Raw genomic sequence first — 16,890 nt, forward strand, 5'->3', positions numbered from 1 at the left:
CTACTTCCTTTTTTTATGTATAAAGCCCAAATATACATATAATACCTAAAGCTATATGAATAGGTCTATGGTATTAAAACTTTATGAGGGAGGTGATTACAAAAAAGGTCTGCAAAAGGATCCTTAGGGGGTGATAATGAAAAAAGAGTTGGCTGCTACTGTAACAAATGAGAGTGTTTTAAAATAATGTTCTGTTTTACTCTTACAGTTATATATAACTACATGTAAGGTTATACAGTTAATTTAAATATATACACTATATATGCTATATGCATATTACATAAACATAGATGTTGCACCCATACAGATTCATGTGTGTACTGACGTGGAATGTGAAATGCATTTTTTTTTATTGTAGACCGTGGTAAAAAAAAAAAACCACAACAACAACAACACTAGAAAACATGAGGAGATGGATGAATCAGAGATGGATCTTAACGGTAATGGTAAGTCTGCCTTTTACTGACTATCGCTTAGATGCCAGGCACTGTGCTAAGCACCATAGTCAGTGTTTCATTCATTCCTCTTTACTTTGTGCTTTCACATATAAGCAAACTGAAGTTCAGACACATGAAATAACCCAACCTTAGAAAGTGAGTTGGTGGCCAACCTGAATTCGGGCTCAGACCTGGCTCACTGTGAGGCACAGGCTTGATTTGCTCTTTCTGTCTCTTCTTGCCTTCAACAGCATTTCAGTTATATGAATAAGTTGTATGAATAAGTAATGGTGAAAATCCGAGCGAAACATGCAAATGCTACAAAATTGCAGATACAGAAGTGATTTGATATTAACAAACACTGGCTGATCAGTGGAGTGTATTGTTTCGCTCCTAACTCTGGAGTCTGACGACCTGCTTCATCTGTACAATGAAGCTACTACCACTATCAGCTTCAGAGATGCTTTTTGGGAGGGTTCAGGGAGACAGTGCATGTGAAGGGCTGAAAGTACAGTAATGACTCAGTAATTTTCAAGCATTATTCGCTGGAGACTGTGGAGGGTACAAACCTACCTGAAATGCTCACCATCCAGTTGCTCACATGCCGTATTTATGGAGCCCTACAAACCCATGCGAGGACAAGGCAAATGCAGTAATTGCTATGGGCATTCAGGAAGCAAGGGAGGCTTGCGTTTGGGCAAGGCAGATGTAGGACCGAGACCTTTCCCAAACTCTGAGAAGTGGACAGGGCTTTGGGAAGGCAGGAAAAAAAGGGAATTTATTGTAAGCCAGGGCCAGAATAGAAAGGACAAACAAAGCAGGAAATGAGTTTGGTGTTCAGGGAATAAGACTTGGTGAAACCCAGCCTTGGTGAGAAATGAGAAGCGAAACAAGAAAGGAAGGCTGATTACAGGACAAGGAGGTGAGAAATCTGTGCTCAGGTCTTTGAGCAGCTGAAAGCCACCGACAGTTTCTGGTCACATGAAGGAAGTGAGGCCTTTTAAAGCTTACTTGTGACATTACACAGGAGCTGGAGAAGGTTCTGGCATGAGAAAACGGGTATCGACACCACTGCATTTGATGAGGTCTGCATGCAGGATGATGTGAGCGAGGATGGCAGTGATAGAAAGGAACTACATGTATATAGGTTGGAGCAAATATCTCCCGTCTCCCCCATCCCCCCAGATAAAATCAGGACAAAAAAGCAAATGACAACCGTGTGATTTCAAGGCCTCAAAGAATATGAGAGAAAAGTGCTATGAATAATGTAGAAATAAACAGAATTAGTCTTTGAGTTTTGTACCTATTATATCTGATACAAACAGCAATAGAGGAGATGTAGATATATTTTAAGTCAGTCTTAAACCATCATGTTGGGGACAGCCAGTACGGGGATAATGGCCGAGGTGCTGAGAACGGACGAGTGGCCACAGGGGCTAGGGGTGCGACTTTCTGAGCTGCGTGGGTGAACTCGCACACACGACAGCTTTGGGGGGTACTCGTCCTCCTGTATGGTGGCATCAGTTTATTTACAGAGGCCTGTAAGACCTTTTTGTTCTCACGTGGAGGATAGACTTCACTCTAGATGATGCTATCCTTAGTTTAAGTGTTCCTGGAAAGATCAGGCCTCCTATCTGCCGTACTAAGTAAAGCAGGAATGGGGAAAAAATGCTCTCAACATCTCACATTTATTGTCACGTCCCCTAAAATGCAAGGCTACACTTTTTTTGGTAATATATATGTTTGCCCATCAATTTATTGAACAGTTTGTTATAGATGTCGAAGTTCAGTAAATTTTATTCCCATGCATTGGATATCCTAAAGATCAAAGAGCCGAATCTTCATTTTGGGGTAGCGAGCTGAAAAGTTCCTAGATTTTTGATGATGATGCATAATGATTCAGTCTACACTATTCATAGAGTCCACACCTGATGCCTCTCCAGCCCCTTCTATGTGATCTAATGCAGCAAATGCTGCCATTTACGAGCCTAAAAAATTTGATGAGAAAGGAATTTGAGTAACAAATGGTACTTTGAATGTTAATTTGGGATAACAGTAAGAGAAAATTCTTTCAGGTAATTCATCAGTATTTCAATATTCAATCCTGGCTGAAATAAACAATACGAACAGATAGAGAAAAACAACTGAGATTGAAAAAAGACAAGTGAATGCTAATAGATGTAAAATAATCTTTTCCTATTTACTTTTTGTTTGGGACCAAAAATCTTACTGAGGCTTAAATGTTTTTGGCTGTAAAAACGTCATTTATGAGTTCGCACACTTGATTTCATGGATGTTAGATCAATTAGGCTAAATTACTTATAAGAGGAATATTGGGGGGATGCGTGTCACTCCATAGAAATACTTGCTTTATACTGTTAACTAGATGGTCTCTACGAAGGGCTTCCTGGTTTGAGTTTGATTTTATTTTCGTGGTGCACTATCCAATTTGTCTTTTGCATTTGATGCAAAGTATATTATAGCAAGTTTCACAAAAGTTCTTTTGATAAACTGTGTTTACTTGAAAATCATTTTATATTAGTAGAGGATGCAGAAAAATAGATTTAATTCATACTCACTGTGGTGGTGTTGCTGGCAGGGAACGTCTAATAATTGAATGAACTTGTCTGTAAACGTCCAGTTTAGACATGCATCGGCAGGAAGTGTGATTGGCAAAACTGATTGTTACTGGTTTGGGGCCTTGAGAGAGAGGCACTGTAATTTCAAACAACTACAAAGAAGGGACAAAAAGAAGAAAAAATTATATAGATGCTAGAAAGCATTTTTATGGTAAATGTCGGAGTCCAAAAAAAGTGAGATAAATTCTTTATGATAGGTAGTGCTTCGTGATATATGCAGGACGCAAAAGTTGTTTCATGATTACGACGTAAAAACTATTTTGCTTCAAATCAGTAAGTATCCTTTATCAGAATAATAAATAGTCCATATGCTTCTCTCATGTCACTACTGTAAAGCATATTAGAATTTTGATAACCGGCTAATGATTATGGAGCAGAGATGCAAGGGACCAGGGTGTTCGGGGGAAAAAGCATTTTTTCGGAGTCCTCGATTATTCCAGGGGTTATGAAAAAGTGGCACAGATATAAATATCTTTGTTACTATGAGAGTAAACAGCTGTTGGCCACACAACCTAGAGATCTTTGGTTAAGTCTTATTCCAGGTAAACTGAATACAGAGACATAAAATACATAGATGTGAAATCGATTTTCATTCCAAACTAAATTTCCACCTCAAAGTAGTTTTTTACAATTGTCCGAGATAATCTTATGAATTTATTAGGTTTAAAAGAAAATAAACACATTCATCACTTAGTAGATAAAGCTTTGTTTCTGCTCTTTTGTCACAGGCATTATGAAAATAATAAGCTTAAAATAAGGTAGGACATGATACGTGGTTGTGGGTTAGAGTCTGAAAATTTAAAGTCTCATTCTGAATGCCTTGTTTATGGGAACTTCAATTCATCTCTTCCTTCGCCAAAGTCAATGTTTTAAGTTGAATTTACAAATAAATTAATGGTTAAGTAAAACTGAGTGGATTTAAATTCTTAAGTTTCTTAAATTCTAATTGATCAGGGGCTCCCGGTGGCTCAGTTGGTTAAGCATCTGACTTCGGCTCAGGTCATGATCTCACTGTTCCCGAGTTCGAGCCCCACGTTGAGCTCTGTGCTGACAGCTCTGAGCCTGGAGCCTGCTTCAGAATCTGTGTCTCCCTCTCTGTCTCTTCCTCTCCCCTGCTCGTGCTCTGTCTCTCTCTCTCAAAACTAAATAAACATTTAAAAAATTTTTTAAAAATCTAACTTCTCAATAATCATGGTAAAAGTGAAGTCCTGGCCATTATGTGCTTGATAAGATCCGTCTGTAGTAGTAGGACGATAGCTGAATGGCTTTGGTGTTACTGTCTTTCTGGCAATCTGAGCAGCTAAAAACGATGACAAACTCCAGAGCCTTGTGATCCGGCCCCTCACTGCCCTTCCAAGCCAACACTTGAAGATCATTGGAATTGAATTAGTTGCCCATTTAGTCCTACAGGGAGATTTATGGACATGCAATTTGAAGGATGAAACACAGAGATACCTAAATTATAAAATGCACATTTTCTACATTTGAAATACATTTATTGTATAGTCATTGAAAAATTCAGCTACTTTGTTAGCACAGGTGCCTTAGGAGGAAGGGGCACAAGGCCACACCCCAACAGGGCAGTTTTATTACCAACCCCACTTGTAAGTTGTGTAAACTTGGAAGAGTCATTTAACTTACCTAAGCTGTATATTTCTTTAAAAATCAGTCAAGTTGAGGAAACATCTGACCCACTGTCCATGGGATGGTTATAAAAATGACATACGTTAATGTCAGTGAGTGTGATATGCATACTGATTGCTATATTTTTTATATTTTGCACATATTCTCAAGATTCTAGATCTCCTCCAGAATACTGCCCATGATACACAGATAAATCTCAACATTTGACCTCAACATATCCCAGTATTATGGCTTTGACCAGTCACTTCTGTAAAAGGACATTCGTTTAGGCAGATTGGAAGACACCTTTTACTAGGTGAAAGGTCACCCTGGTAGAAATCCTTTGCACTAGGTAAAACTATTTTAAGAGACAGACTTCTGCAGTGTCTATATACACTACAGTTTTTCTGCTTCTTATCGCATCTCTGGACCCTAGCATAGAACCAGTGGAACAGAAGAAATGTATGTTTCATAAACTACTTATTCAATTTTTATATGTATAAAATTTAAAAATCATGTAAACCTTGTGTAATGGTAGAAATGGTAGGATTCACAGGCTGGCTGACAAAATCCTGAGAACTTGGGTCTACCAGGCAGTTGGATTTGTGTCTAGAGCCTAGGACAGACACTTCAAAGCCATCGATATGAAAGCCCTTCTTGACATCTTGGACCCCGATGAGATTACTTGGTGAGATCACTCTGAATGAAGGCGAAAATGTCTGACAGAAGCCTGGGGAAGAGGTGCATCATGAAGGGGTGGAAAAGGCAAATAGTAACTATGTCTGGGAAGAAGAAAGAATGAAGACGCAGAGCCAGGAGGGCTTACTGGTAGACCAAGAGAAGCCAAAGGAAGACAGGAGAGCTTCAGAAAGGCGTGTGTGGTCACAGGGCCCGATGTCTTGGGGGAATGAAGCCTTAGGACAGGTCGAGGGAAACGGGGGTAGCAGAGCAGCTCTGGGCCCTGTGGGGGGCCAGGCTGTGGGACGGGGAGCAGGGCGGGGCAGGGGGTGAAGACAGACCTCTCGGGATCAGAGGGAAAGCGCTCAGTGGGCTCAGGCCAGGGTAGCGGTGTTTGCTTACGGAACGCATGGAATCACTTGGGGATCTGGCACTGTCTCCAGTGACAGGCGGCAGCCCGGGGGCCTGAGAGGGACGGGGGAGGTGCGGTTTGAGACCCCGCTGCTGTGCAAGCTTGCCTGATGTTCCCCGCCCTCACGGGCTGCTACCTCCCAGAGGCCACCCTGGCAAGGTTTCCCAAGGGCCAAGAGAGATCTGTCCCCTTCAGCCACTGCTGGGGGATGACGTCCACACTCAGGACCCACCCTGGAGTCCCAAGTGTACACTTAGGAACTGGGGCTTTGAAGAATGTTCTAGTGGGAGGGGAACACTCTTCTGCATTAAGAAAGCATCTTCCTGGAAAAAAAAAGCCTGGCTGTACACTTTCAAGGGGTGGAAGAGATTGGGGTCTGTGAACTCACTGACTAAAGGCACAAAGGGACAGGTAAACAGGCAGTAAAAGAAAATCGCTGTTTAGAGAACTCTTTTTTCCTGCTAAGTATTACAACTACATTCATAAGTATTAAAAGTACAGTAGAACGTGAGAGAAAAATTTACTTGTGAAATCAATAAAACCCCCAAATTTTAATTACTTATGTTTCATTTCTCTTATTTGAGTCTAGGCAGGCAACTGGGCAGCGGAATTCAGTTAATTTGGGTGAAAGGAATAAATAGGCTGAAAAAATAAAGTAAAAAAATAAAAAGTCCCTTCTCTTGAAACACATCTTCCGACTCCAAATTTTTACCTGAGTTTTTCAGATAGTTTTTTTTAATTCTCTACTTGAGTGTGTCAGTGTGGACAAAATTTAAGGGTCCAGAGAAAGATGCCTGACCAATATTAAAAGTAGAAGGTTCTTGATAAATAAGTTTTATTCATCTATCAACTTCCCAAATATAGGGGAGCGTGCCGTATGTGTGTGCATTCAGGCACGATGGTACCTATTGTGGCTCTTGTCATGTATTGAAGAGGCCTCTTTCATTTTCCAGTTTCTTCCTGCACTGGTCTTACGTGTGTGGATTGACTGACTTTTCTCATTTAAAATGATTATAAGGTTTCCACCACCTGTTTAAGAAGTATGATAAATTCCGTTTCCTTCCTTCCAGATCCGTTTGTAAATTTTATATAGCTATATTTAATCCCCACATTATGAAGAGTGTCCACAGGCCCTTTTCCCTAATCAGATAGTATGTGCTTTAGAAACGGTAAACTTGTTTGAACAACAACGAAAAATGAGTAATTTGAATCACTTTATAAACTCACAGCCCCCCCAATCATTAAATGTAATTTCCAAATAACCAGCAACCTCTCTCCTTTACCAGCGTTAGAATAGTAACCAAGAACCAAGTCTTAGAAACACAGACATTTGAGTCCTGCATCCGCAATTTACTATTTCCATGACTTGGAAGAATTATCCCATTTCCCTTTGCCTCCATTTTGTTATCCATAAAATAGGGATAATACTGGTGGTGATGTCATAGCGGTGTTCTCTGAACAGTGGTTCTCCCTCAAAATTGATCTGAATCTTTGGTAGATGAATCCCAACGATTTGACATTTTACCTTGTTTAGTTTTCAGTAACTCCTTATTGAGAACCAACAAGATGCCGAGTACCAAGTGCCATGACAGCTTCTCATCAATCAGTGGCTCTTGCCCCATGCAACTCTCTCTCCCCTGCCCCCTCCGTCTCTCTCATACAGACACACACATATACACATATAATGATACCATGTTAGAATTTTTAAACTATCAAATCGTTTATCACAAATGCCGTTCGTGAGCAAGAATCTGCAGTTTAACTCTCTTGAAATCTGTGCTTGCCATTATATAAAGATCTGAACCAACACAGAATAATTTTCTCTCAAAAGAGTCAAGGTCTCTCCGGCACATCACTGTTGCAACAACATATAAATTCTTTATATTTCAATAAAACTATCCTCATACCATTGTCAGACTGTTTTGTGCCTTAATGTGTGCACAACGGTATTCTCTACTTTATATTTAAGCTCACAGAGTGCAAAATTTATGTATTATGTTCAGCATTAGCTAACAATTCCATGTATATATGTATAGTCAGTCAATCCTAATTGAGGATGATGACATTTATACTTGGATATTTTGAACGTGGTGATTTTCCTAAAATAGTTTTATGCTATAAAGTGAATTGTTCTTGAACAGTACATGATAATAGCTTGTAGCTAAGTTAGGATTTAAGGAGTAATATAATTCATAATGGACCCATACTATCTGCATATGTCTGTTTGAGGAGTTGCTGGTTTTAGAGATCAAAAGGGTTTATATAAAGATGGCATTTAAATAAGCCTGGACATTGGGAAAAAAAATATTTGTGTATTCTGTAAAGCTGCAATAAAAAAGAGGAAACGCCAAGCATTTCCAACTGAATGGTTCCCAGTTGTTATCTACTGGAATTCTTTAATAAGAGTATTTAATAGTCAATTCTCACCAACAAGAATGGACTTCAAATAAAGCCACATTTTGAAACAATAGGCTGTTTATACCAGCCTAGCAACAGTTGTAAAACAACAATTCCTATTTCTACTTATCTTGCAGGCTATTCAAGAAAAAGGTGTAGAACTTCCTTACTGACGAGATCCTGGACTACAGTTTAGTATTACATTTTAAGGGAATGTCTGTGTGGGTACAAATATGAAACAAAAAAATGCTGCCCTTTACGACATCTTTATACCCCCAAAATATAACCAGTTTCTTTTCATAGCATGTCTCGTTGCCATATTTAATTTAAATATTCCAATCTTGAGTCCATTAATTAAGTATAGAGGCAATCTGGAGCTTCTGGAGAGTATAGTTAATGACCGTAAGATGATATAGGGAAACCACACAGCACTTAAGTAAATCCTAAAAATGGGAAAAGTTAAACATTGAGGGTTCACTGTCAGCTTATCAAGTGAGCAGACCAACCACAGGACCACTGTCAAGGGGAATATAGAACTTAAATTGGGTCTGGGAAGAACAGATTGCCATTTGGGATGGAATTAATTTTATATAATGTTATACATAAAATGCATAAACAATGCTATAGTTAAAAACCCCAACTGAGGAGTTTTAGAAACACTGAATCAGTTTTGTACACAGGATCACAGTGCCTGGAGTTGGAAAAGAGGTATTTTTAACAGATGCGTTATTTTTTTCCTTCAGGCAAACGTTCTTCTTTCACTTCTGATAACTGGTATGGTAGAGAGCTTTTCCCCACATCTGGACAAAACCTGATTTCCAACAACTGCGCTTGCCAAATATTAATTAGCTAAAGATTCCAAACAAATCACATTCCACTTGTTGAATACATACGAGTGGAATCTTCCGAACTGCTGCAGTACAAAATAATACCTCGCAGTTTGATTCCATAGTTGCACATTTTTACTCGGGTTTAAATAAATTTTTCTGTAAAAGAACATTTTATGAAGCATGCAGTTGAACTCAGATACAATCTGGAATGTTTTTGCCAATATATATGCTTATATTATTTCTTTATGGAATAATTAAAAATGTAATAGTTTTTTTTTTTTTGGATGGCAACACAGAATTTTAAATATTGCTGTCCGTGTCCATCAGCATGGACCAGAGGAGGCCCAGCTTCCAGAGCGAGCGGGCTCCTTCTGCTGGCACTAAAAAACACGGCAAAGAGGGTATAGTCTCTTGAGCTCTAACCCCAGGATTTCCAGAGAAGCCCCATGGGCTCTGTAGTTTTTCTTCTTCATTCCTATCTTTGGAAAAACCATGTAAGGTAAATACTAACACTTAGATAACTTTTTAATCCAAGTGTTTGGCTCCAAAGGAGATGACCTTCTTCTGCTTTTATTTGAGTCATCAAATAATTTATCTCCTGCAAAATTCACTTTCTGGTTTTTGGTCATATCCCTTTAAATATACAACTTCGCGTAAGAAAATAGACTGAAGGCGCATGTTTATGAAGGAGGTCAGAAAGACACCCACCCCGTTTACTTCTCTGAAGCAGATAGCAGGGAGGACTTTGAAAGCGGTTGTGACCTATCAGTTCATGCTGGAATGCTTAGGGCATGTGGTTTCACTTTTCAAATGGCTGGTTTCTCGCACATTCTAGAAACCTGCTCTTCGTTGAGCCCTATTAAAAAGAATTCTAAGGAAGTTTCTATAAAAAACGTTGGGTTTTATATCACCTAAGGTACATTGTCTTTAAAATTTATATGATTCTAGTTGGTGATTTTTGTTGTTAAAAGTTGTGTCTGGAACTCCTTTGACAAAATGACAACTTTTTTTTTTCATCCCCGTCAGAAAAAACAGCAGTTAGAAACTTCCTTTTATGTTTGAAAGAGATCATCACATGCTCCCATTTATAGTACACTGAAAATATAATAAAAAATACACTTAGGAAAGGTATTAGGTATAAGCCTCTATAAGCTGCAATATTAGTGAAAATGTTAAACCATGCATGAAAACATTGCCTTCAGGAGTTTCACGCCTTGTCCTCCTTGATATGCATTTCCATAAACCCTTGCATTTATTTCTTCTTTACAACACTTATGCTCCTTTTATTTGCTTGATAAATGCTGATTTTCCCTAAATTGTAAGCTCCGTTAGTGCACGGTCCATACATGACTGTATACCCATTATACAACAGGGTATGAAGCACCCATAGTGGGTACTTCACTACACTTAACTGAATTTAAATGAAAATAATCGTTTTTGCTATTAAAAACTATCTGAGTGGATTCTTTGGGTGGGAGAAGGGATGATATTATAAAATTAGGAAGAGAAACGGGTGGTACTATATGACTGAATGTTGGCTTTCCCTTGGCACTGGCTTTTATATGAATTCTCTCCATAGTAACAAGTACACCATGGCTTCAGACAACATTTATCAATATGATGTTTCCTCTTATAGCTATAGCTAGGGATCCCATCACTGTTATAGAATTCTAGAGTTACCTGCCCAATCTTCTTCCTATCTCCACATAAATATCACTCAGAGTTTTCAAAATCGGCATATTCCCAGCTCTACCCTTGGCCTCAAATCTGTTCTTTTTCCTGTATTCATTCAATTGAGTGCTTAGCGTTTCCTATGTGCCAATGACTGTGCTGTGCTCCAGTGTAATAACCAAACACAATCTTTGCTTTCATGGAGTTTAGGGCTCAGGGACTAAAACAGCCTGACAGAATAGATAACGATGTTATATGGGCAATAAAGGATGCTATGGAGCAGACAACACAATGCCTTGGAAGTGACATTCTTATCACTTAAGATAAAGTGGGTAAAAATTAGCTAAAGATGGGTAGAAATTAGCTAGATGAATGGGGAGGTCAAGGTGGTATATAAGGAGATGTTCAAACACAAAGGACAGTATTGTAGTGACTTCGAGGCTAAGAGATACTGACATAATTGAAGGAGTGAAAGCATTTGGGTTCTTGTGGAAAGCAATATTTGGGGGAAAAAGCAGTGACCACTGAGGCTACAGATTTAGGTGGCAGCCAGATCACGGAGGGCCTAGCGAACCGTGTTGATGGATTTAACCTAAAGAAGACACCTAAAGGAGAGTGCTGCTCAAAATACTTAATGACTTAGAACATTTGCATCGACCAACAAGAACGATGCTAATGTGGGCAATAACTGATTTACCATTTAGCAAAGAGAAAACTTACTGCTATAATGTAGCCAATGGACTAGAGGGAAGTAAGAGTGGAGACATGGGACCAGTTACTAGGCTGGCTGGCCCAGGTGATTGATGAATGTGGCCTAGATCAGAGTGGGATCAGCAGGATGAAGACACCAGATGGATTCTAGCCATGTCTGGAAGACAGATTTAACAGGAATTGATTGGGCTTGTAGTGAAAGGAAGAATAACTTGGATTAACCCACAAGATGAGGGGTGTTATTTACTAAGAGAATACTGGAAGAGGAAAGGGCCTATTGCTTGTCTATTTGTGTAGGTGGGGTGGCTGTGCGGGAACAGGTCGTAAACTCCAGTGGGGCACACACTTTCCATGATTGTCAAAGAGGAAGCGGAGTCACAGGGTTGAGTATGGGAACCGTGAGAGAAGTCTGGGCTGGAGATAAGGATTTTGGAGTCATCCCCATGAAGAGCAAAATAGTGTGGATGAGGAAACCCAAGGAAAGACTGTGGAGTCAGAAAAGAACGTGTCCTGGGGCAGAACTTTGAGGGCTAAGTACCTTGTTTTCAACGCATTTCAAATTTTTAATTCAAACTCTGCAACTCTTCAGCAAACGGAAGTGCAGAGATGAGATCTAGCCTGCTGTTACAGTGATGCATACAACGTTTAAAAACACTACTGCTCTGTAGATCAGAACTTATAAGAATTATGATTACTGCACATATCAAGCCTATCAAAAAGGATCCAAAAAAACTTGAGAAAACAACACAAAACCAACAGCAAGGAACCAGATCTCGAAAATGTTATAGGTAAATTCTTGATTTTTCATAGGAGCAGATGACTGGAGGAGGCAGGTGAAATGATTTGAACATCAAAAATCTGTTATACAAGTAAACCTAAATTCTGTGAAGGCTAGAGGTGCAAGAGGATGAAACACGCTGAGAACTGATTCCATATGATCTAAAGTAGATGTAGTTTTCCTGTAGAAAAATATACTGGACCAAATTCTAGTTCACCTACACATACCTTAAACTTAGCACTAAATGTTCTTCTTAGCCTGGAAGCCTTATAACGTTCTGAAGCCTGCACCCATGTGAGGCTCCCAACTTGACAGAGAAGCATGTGTGCTGTTGTGCATACATATTCATCCTTGAATAAATGCTTTCACTCTGGCACCAATGAGGTCAACATGGGACCTAATCATGCCACTGCAGGAAAAAAATATGCACTGGTCACAGAAAAACCACCAATGATCAACTGAAGACTACATTTATTGATTTTGTTTACTAACAGTGATGTTATGTTTTCCAAGTTTAGATTTTACTCAAGGCACTCCTGAGATCTATTTGGCACATATTATGTAAAGTAAGCATGTATTTAGTAAGACAGCAGTAAGAGGAATACAATGGTGATTTTTAAGTTTGTTTATTTATTTTGAGAGCGTGAGAGAGGGAGGGAGGGAGAGGGAGGGGAAGAGAGAGATAGTGGGAGAGAGAGAGAATCCTAAGTAAGGCTCCACACTGTTAGTGCAGAGCTGATGCAGGGCTCGAACTCAGGAACCAGGAGATCATGACCTGAGCCAAAGTTGGATACTTAACCGACTGAGCCACCAAGGCACCCCTAGAATGGTGACTTTTGCTCTCGCCATCTATGAATGGGAAAAGAAAGTAGGAGAATTTTCTATCTGTTAAAAAACAGACATTTAAAAATACTGTTCTAAAATTGACAGCATATACTTTTGTTAGGCAATAGGATCCATTTATTTAAAAGTTACACAAGTGAGTTGGGGCACCTGTGTACCTCAGTTGGTTGAGCCTCTGTCTCTTGATTTCAGCTCAGGTCATGATCTCTCAGTTTGTGGGACTGAACCTTATGTTAGGCTCGGCACTAAAAGCATAGAGCCTCCTTGGGATTCTCTCTCTCTCTCTCTCTCTCTCTCTCTCTCTCTCCCTGCCCCTTCCCCACTCTTGAGAGCACATGCTCGCTCTCTCTCTCTCTCTCAAAAATAAATAAAATTACACAGGTGAGTTAATCAACTATTTTTTTTAATGTTTATTTTTGAAGGAGGGAGAGACAAGAACGTGAGTGGGGGGGGGGCAGAGAGAGAGGGAGACACAGACTCTGAAGCAGGCTTCAGTCTTTGAACTGTCAGCCCCATGTAGAGCTCGAACTCACAAACTGCCAGATCATGATCTGAGCTGAAGTCGGACACTTAACCGACTGAGCCACCCAGGCGCCCCGACTATTTTATTATTATTAACCTTCAAGTTTTAAAATCTGGTTCAATAGATAAGGAGTAGGGTAAGGAAGCCATATCCTTGGAACTCTGGGGTAAATACTGTGGGTATGTCCATATTTTCATTTTTTCTGGTGAGAGGGTCCAGTTTTTATGTGGTTCCAAAAGGGGTGGTATGCTAATTCTGTGGTAGATACTCAGGTAACCCATGAACAACACAGACCTGCTTTTGGCTTTAAGGAGGAGACAGACATTAATCAAATAATAATGGCTATATTGTTACAAATGGATTTCTAAGCTGCAGTTAAGTGCAATGAAAGAAAAGTATGGGAAACTATAAAGAATTTAAAAGAAACAGGATCCGATCAAGGAGGTCAGATAAATCTCCCCCAGGGACTTGTTGAGTCATGTGATGGAGACTGGAAGAACTGGTACCCCAGCAAGGAGGAGACCAGAAGGCCAGGGTATGAGCAAAGATCCTGGGCCAGAGGGGGCACGGTGGAAGGAACTCAAGGAAGCCTAGAGCATTTAGAAGCACAAAAAGTAAGGACAAGGGACACTTCTGGCAGACCATGTTGTAGAGCCAAGCAGACATTCAAGGCTGTGATAAAGAGTTTGGTTGTATTCTAAGAGCAGTGGGAAATCACCGAAGGGTCTTTATGCTGGAAACACCCTTAGACTTGTGTTTTAAAAAATAACGCGTTTGGGGGCAGTTGAGAGAATCAAGGGGAAATGGAAGCAGGAGAACAGAGAGGCTGGTTTTTCATTAGCTGGAAAAAGCATGAAAAGTATGTTGGACTAGAGTGATGGTGGTAGACATGGGGATTCAAGATACTTACGGGATAAAATTAACATCGGACTGGTGACAGGCTGGATGTGTGACAAGAGAAGGGAGAGGTCAAGGACGACCCCTGTGCTCCTGACTAGAGTTGAAGACATGCGTCCAGAGGGAAAACCACAAGACCAGGGTGTTGTTTGGGCTGAGCGTGGTACTAGGGAACTAAGAGCTTATCTGAGGAACTATTACATAGAACATCTGAGCATCTGTATCTAAAAAAGATATATTTTGAAATATGTAATTTAAATATGAAAATATTTAATAAATAATATACTATAAAGTCTGAGACTTTTTTTTTTTTTTACAGAAACTTCATTTAAGTTTATTTATTTTCAGTGGTGGGGGGAATGCATGTGAGCAGGGGAAGGGCAGAGAGAGGCAGAGGGCAGAGAGAGAGAGAATCCCAAGCAGGCTCCGCACTGTCAGCCCAGAGACCGACGCAGGGCTTGGTCCCACGAAATGGGAAACCATGACCTGAGGCGAGATCAAGAGTCAGACGGTTACCCGACTGAGCCACCCAGGTGCCCCAGAGAAAATTCATTTCAAACTATTTTTTTTTCTGTCAGCTTAACAAGGCATCATAGAAGAATTTGTGGAAGGAATTAATAATGAAAAACAGCATTATTGTCAACTGGCAACTGATTTTCACTGAGAAAATAAATTAACTCTAAAAAGACAGGAATTTCAAGAAATGAACCAACGAAACAACATCCCAATGCTAAAACAGTTATGACTCAACTTTTCACCTTTACAACACGAGCACTTTGATGATAAAGTTTCACCCAACAACCAAATCCAATAAGGCGCTTTTGAAATGACAAATAATGAGCTCTTAGTAGGTAACATTTTATTCCATGAAATCTTCAAAATCTATTTTTTGAGCCTCTTCCATGCCATCCCATTTTTAAACCAGATCTAGCCCTTCGGTCTTTGGAAAATGCAACTGGTTTATCTGGACTTTTTGAAGGTCAACCAAATTGCTATTTGCCTTAAGTCAAACCCCACAATAATAATATAATCTAGGGTAGATATCATATTGCTTAATAGAAATATTTACAAATATATTCTATTAAAGGCATTCCAAAAAGGTAATTTCCCAAATCACCCTCGTGTATTTTCTCTAACTGTGACAACACAGAAGGCCAAAAATCCTTTTATGGGCTTCAGCTAAAATATGAAAGCCAGCAACATTTTTAATTTTAACATCTCTTTAAAAATGAGTGTTATGTTTTAGAGACTATCCCACTGGAATAAGTAGTTCGATATTGTTGAAAAAAGATGTTTAGTGCCAACACCTCTAAAAGGATTTCTAAAATCCTGTTATACTTCAGGGTTATGATGAGCTTAAAGCCCTATTATCCAGTAAAACCTGTGAAATCAGTAGCATTTTATTCCGAACAGTATACGGTAAATGTACGGTTCTCAGCTACCAAATTTCTAATCACTGTTTGATGAAGGAGGGGGATGAGTGAAAAAGAGGTGCTGTGCTCAAACACACGATGATGTGTTGTTCCATTCAAATATCAGAATTTTATCAAGCACTGGAATGTTATGCTATGTTAGGCCCACAAACAAACATTCTACTGATTAAGTTTCTAAATGCGTGACTATATTTAGGAGTATGCTGCTTCATCAAGAATAAATGAAGTCCTTCTGGCTGTGCTTAATTATGATAACAGGGAGGACGCCAGGCCCCAATGCATCACCTTTTCATTTTTGTTTTTAGTCTTTAGAGTTGAGGCAGAGGTAAACTGAATAGAAAATACAGTTTGATAATTTTTGTTTCCTCCTGCAAGTCTTAGTATCTGAAACAGCTGGTTCCTTCAGCAGGTGTATGAGCAATAAAAAGAAATACGATTGTTTTTTTTTTTTTTTTTCAAAAAGGCAATTTAACTTTCATTTCCACTTAGTTCTATCAAAATAAGAGATTTTATTAGTGCGATCCAAACTTCTGAGCAGCAAGGTCTATACGAGAAGAAGCCTCTCTTACACGGGTTCCAAGTAGAGACATTATCTGACTAAAAGCGTGACCCTGTTATCATTCCACACTGTACAAATCACGCCGAGCATCCCGTTTTTGAAGTTATTTTTCACTTTAAAAGTCAGAGTACAGTTCTTGGGGTGCCTGGGTGGCTCAGTCGGTTAAGAGCCCGACTCTTAGTTTCGGCTCAGGTCATGATCTCACGGTGTGTGAGTTCGAGCCCTGCGTCGGGCTCCGCGCTCGACAGAGCAGAGCCTGCCGGGGATTCTCTCTCTCTCCCTCTCTCTCTGCCCCTCCCCCACTCACTCTCTCTGTCTCCCTCTCAAAAATAAATAAATAAAACTGAAAAAAACAAGTCAAAGTACAGTTCTGGATGTAGCCAGGCTGCCTGTGTTATTCCACCTCCCAAAATGGATCAGAAAAGCCTTTTAGGCAAACACGGTTTTGTCGTTCGGGGA

General features: G+C 39.7%; 1 protein-coding gene and 1 long non-coding RNA gene across 3 annotated transcripts in view; one reads left to right on the plus strand and one right to left on the minus strand.

The window, feature by feature from the left end:
* Positions 1 to 16,890, minus strand: part of VEGFC (vascular endothelial growth factor C) — a 110,098-nt gene that overhangs the window by 16,959 nt on the left and 76,249 nt on the right. For both annotated transcript variants that reach the window (XM_053900814.1, XM_053900815.1), the window contains exon 4: positions 3,017 to 3,168. In XM_053900814.1, coding sequence (XP_053756789.1) covers positions 3,017 to 3,168 — 152 coding nt within the window. The remainder of the gene's footprint in view (positions 1 to 3,016; positions 3,169 to 16,890) is intronic.
* Positions 309 to 15,543, plus strand: LOC128776483 (uncharacterized). The gene is made up of 2 exons (XR_008421529.1): positions 309 to 446; positions 15,018 to 15,543. It is a non-coding gene; the product is annotated as an uncharacterized LOC128776483 (long non-coding RNA).

Source organism: Panthera pardus, unplaced genomic scaffold (genome assembly GCF_024362965.1).
Source record: "Panthera pardus isolate Hobbes unplaced genomic scaffold, ASM2436296v1 HiC_scaffold_13, whole genome shotgun sequence".
Taxonomy (NCBI): Eukaryota; Metazoa; Chordata; class Mammalia; order Carnivora; family Felidae; genus Panthera; species Panthera pardus.